This window comes from Mesitornis unicolor, unplaced genomic scaffold (assembly GCF_000695765.1).
Source record: "Mesitornis unicolor isolate BGI_N332 unplaced genomic scaffold, ASM69576v1 scaffold36536, whole genome shotgun sequence".
Classification (NCBI taxonomy): domain Eukaryota; kingdom Metazoa; phylum Chordata; class Aves; order Mesitornithiformes; family Mesitornithidae; genus Mesitornis; species Mesitornis unicolor.
Genome location: NW_010189540.1, coordinates 17,274 through 18,780, shown reverse-complemented (window position 1 = coordinate 18,780; position 1,507 = coordinate 17,274). Strand labels below are relative to the sequence as shown.

Here is a 1,507-nt window from a genome sequence, read left to right as displayed (position 1 = left end):
CCCAAAACACCTGCAGCTCCTGCCTCCCACACCTGCTGTGTCTTTAAATGCCGGTGGAGACCCTTTTTCAGGTGCTGCTGGTTTTGGGGTTTGCAGTCTCTGTTCCCTCTTTCTCTCCCCCTCAGTCCTTGGCTAGATTTGTTTTATTTTTCATACATTATCTCTGCCTCCAAATAGCTTTTCAAACTCAGGCTTGGACCTTGTGCCTCTCAGCAGTCTCCTGCAGGTAAGAAGGACACATTCTCTCCCTACTGGCTTTTCTAGCACTAACCTTGCTCCCCCAAAACCTCACCACCATGCTGACTCTGAGGGAGCATTTCCAGCTCCTTATGTCTGCAGGGTCTTGCTGCCTGTGGCACACAGTGGCACTCGGTGGTGGCTGGACTCTGATGCCCCGGACAACAGCAGCAAATGGGCCCCAGCAGCGGGTGTGATGGGTGAGGTGCTGGTACGGGGCTCTCGGGAGGTAGCAGCTCGGCGCAGCAGCGCCAAGGTTGCTGCCTCTCCTTTCCTAAGCGGAAGAGAGGGTTGGCCTTCCCTTGCAAAGTGAAAGAAGGCGGCTCCTTCCTGCCTAGAGAGAGAGAGAGATTCCTGGCCTGGTCACCGTTGCTTTCTGTTCCTCTTTCCGGCAGGGCCCTCCCGCTGGCACTCGGCCCTGCGTTAGGCACCATGTCTGAGCTGCGTGCTGTGGCTAGCTTGGAGGAAGAGCTGACCTGTCCCATCTGCCTGGGCATTTACAGAGACCCCGTGTCCCTGAGCTGCAGCCACAGCTTCTGCAAGGAGTGCATCCAGGAGGTGCTCAGACACTGGCACAGCCCAGAGGGCCCTGCCAGCTGCCCGCTCTGCTGTGCCCAGGCAGACCCTGCCACGGCCCTGCAGCCCAACGTCCAGCTCCGCAGCATCATGCAGAAGTTTTTGGATGCTCCCACTCATCAAGAGCATGAAGTGCAAAGCGAAGAGAAGGGGGAAAGTTCTAGCTGGCAAGATGAGGTGATCCTGTGTGATTTCTGCCTTCAGGAGCCCCAGCCAGCCAAAAAGACCTGCCTGACTTGCGAAGCCTCCCTGTGTCAAGCCCACCTGAGGAAGCACAGCACAAAAAGCCCCCTGAAAGACCATGTCCTGGTGGAGCCCTGTGATCCTCAGGCTTTGGCTGAGAGGAGATGCCCCCAGCACGGCAAACTGCTGGAGTGCTACTGCAAGAGGGACTCGGTCTGCATCTGTGTCCTGTGCTGTGTTGCTGGCTCCCACAAGAACCATAAAATCATCACTTTGGAGGAGGCTTTTGGCCAAGTGCAGGTAAGAAGCAGCAAGGACAGTGGCCTGGGCACTGACTGCGCTAGGAAAACCACTCACCCTCAGAGAAGTCCACATGCACAGGGATAAAACATCTCCCAAGTTTCAGATCTGCAGACTCGGGATGGGGCTAAATCTCTAATTTGGGTTATTGAGCTTTTATTCCTAGTTTTGACGCAGATTCCCTCTGGCCTTGCCCCTTGGAATATAAAAC

General features: G+C 55.7%; 1 protein-coding gene across 1 annotated transcript in view; it reads left to right on the top strand.

The window, feature by feature from the left end:
- The first annotated feature begins 669 nt into the window (after positions 1 to 669).
- LOC104541950 (probable E3 ubiquitin-protein ligase TRIM8) overlaps positions 670 to 1,507 on the top strand; it is a 4,718-nt gene continuing 3,880 nt past the window's right edge. The window contains exon 1 of the mRNA XM_010186116.1: positions 670 to 1,296. Coding sequence (XP_010184418.1) covers positions 670 to 1,296 — 627 coding nt within the window. The remainder of the gene's footprint in view (positions 1,297 to 1,507) is intronic.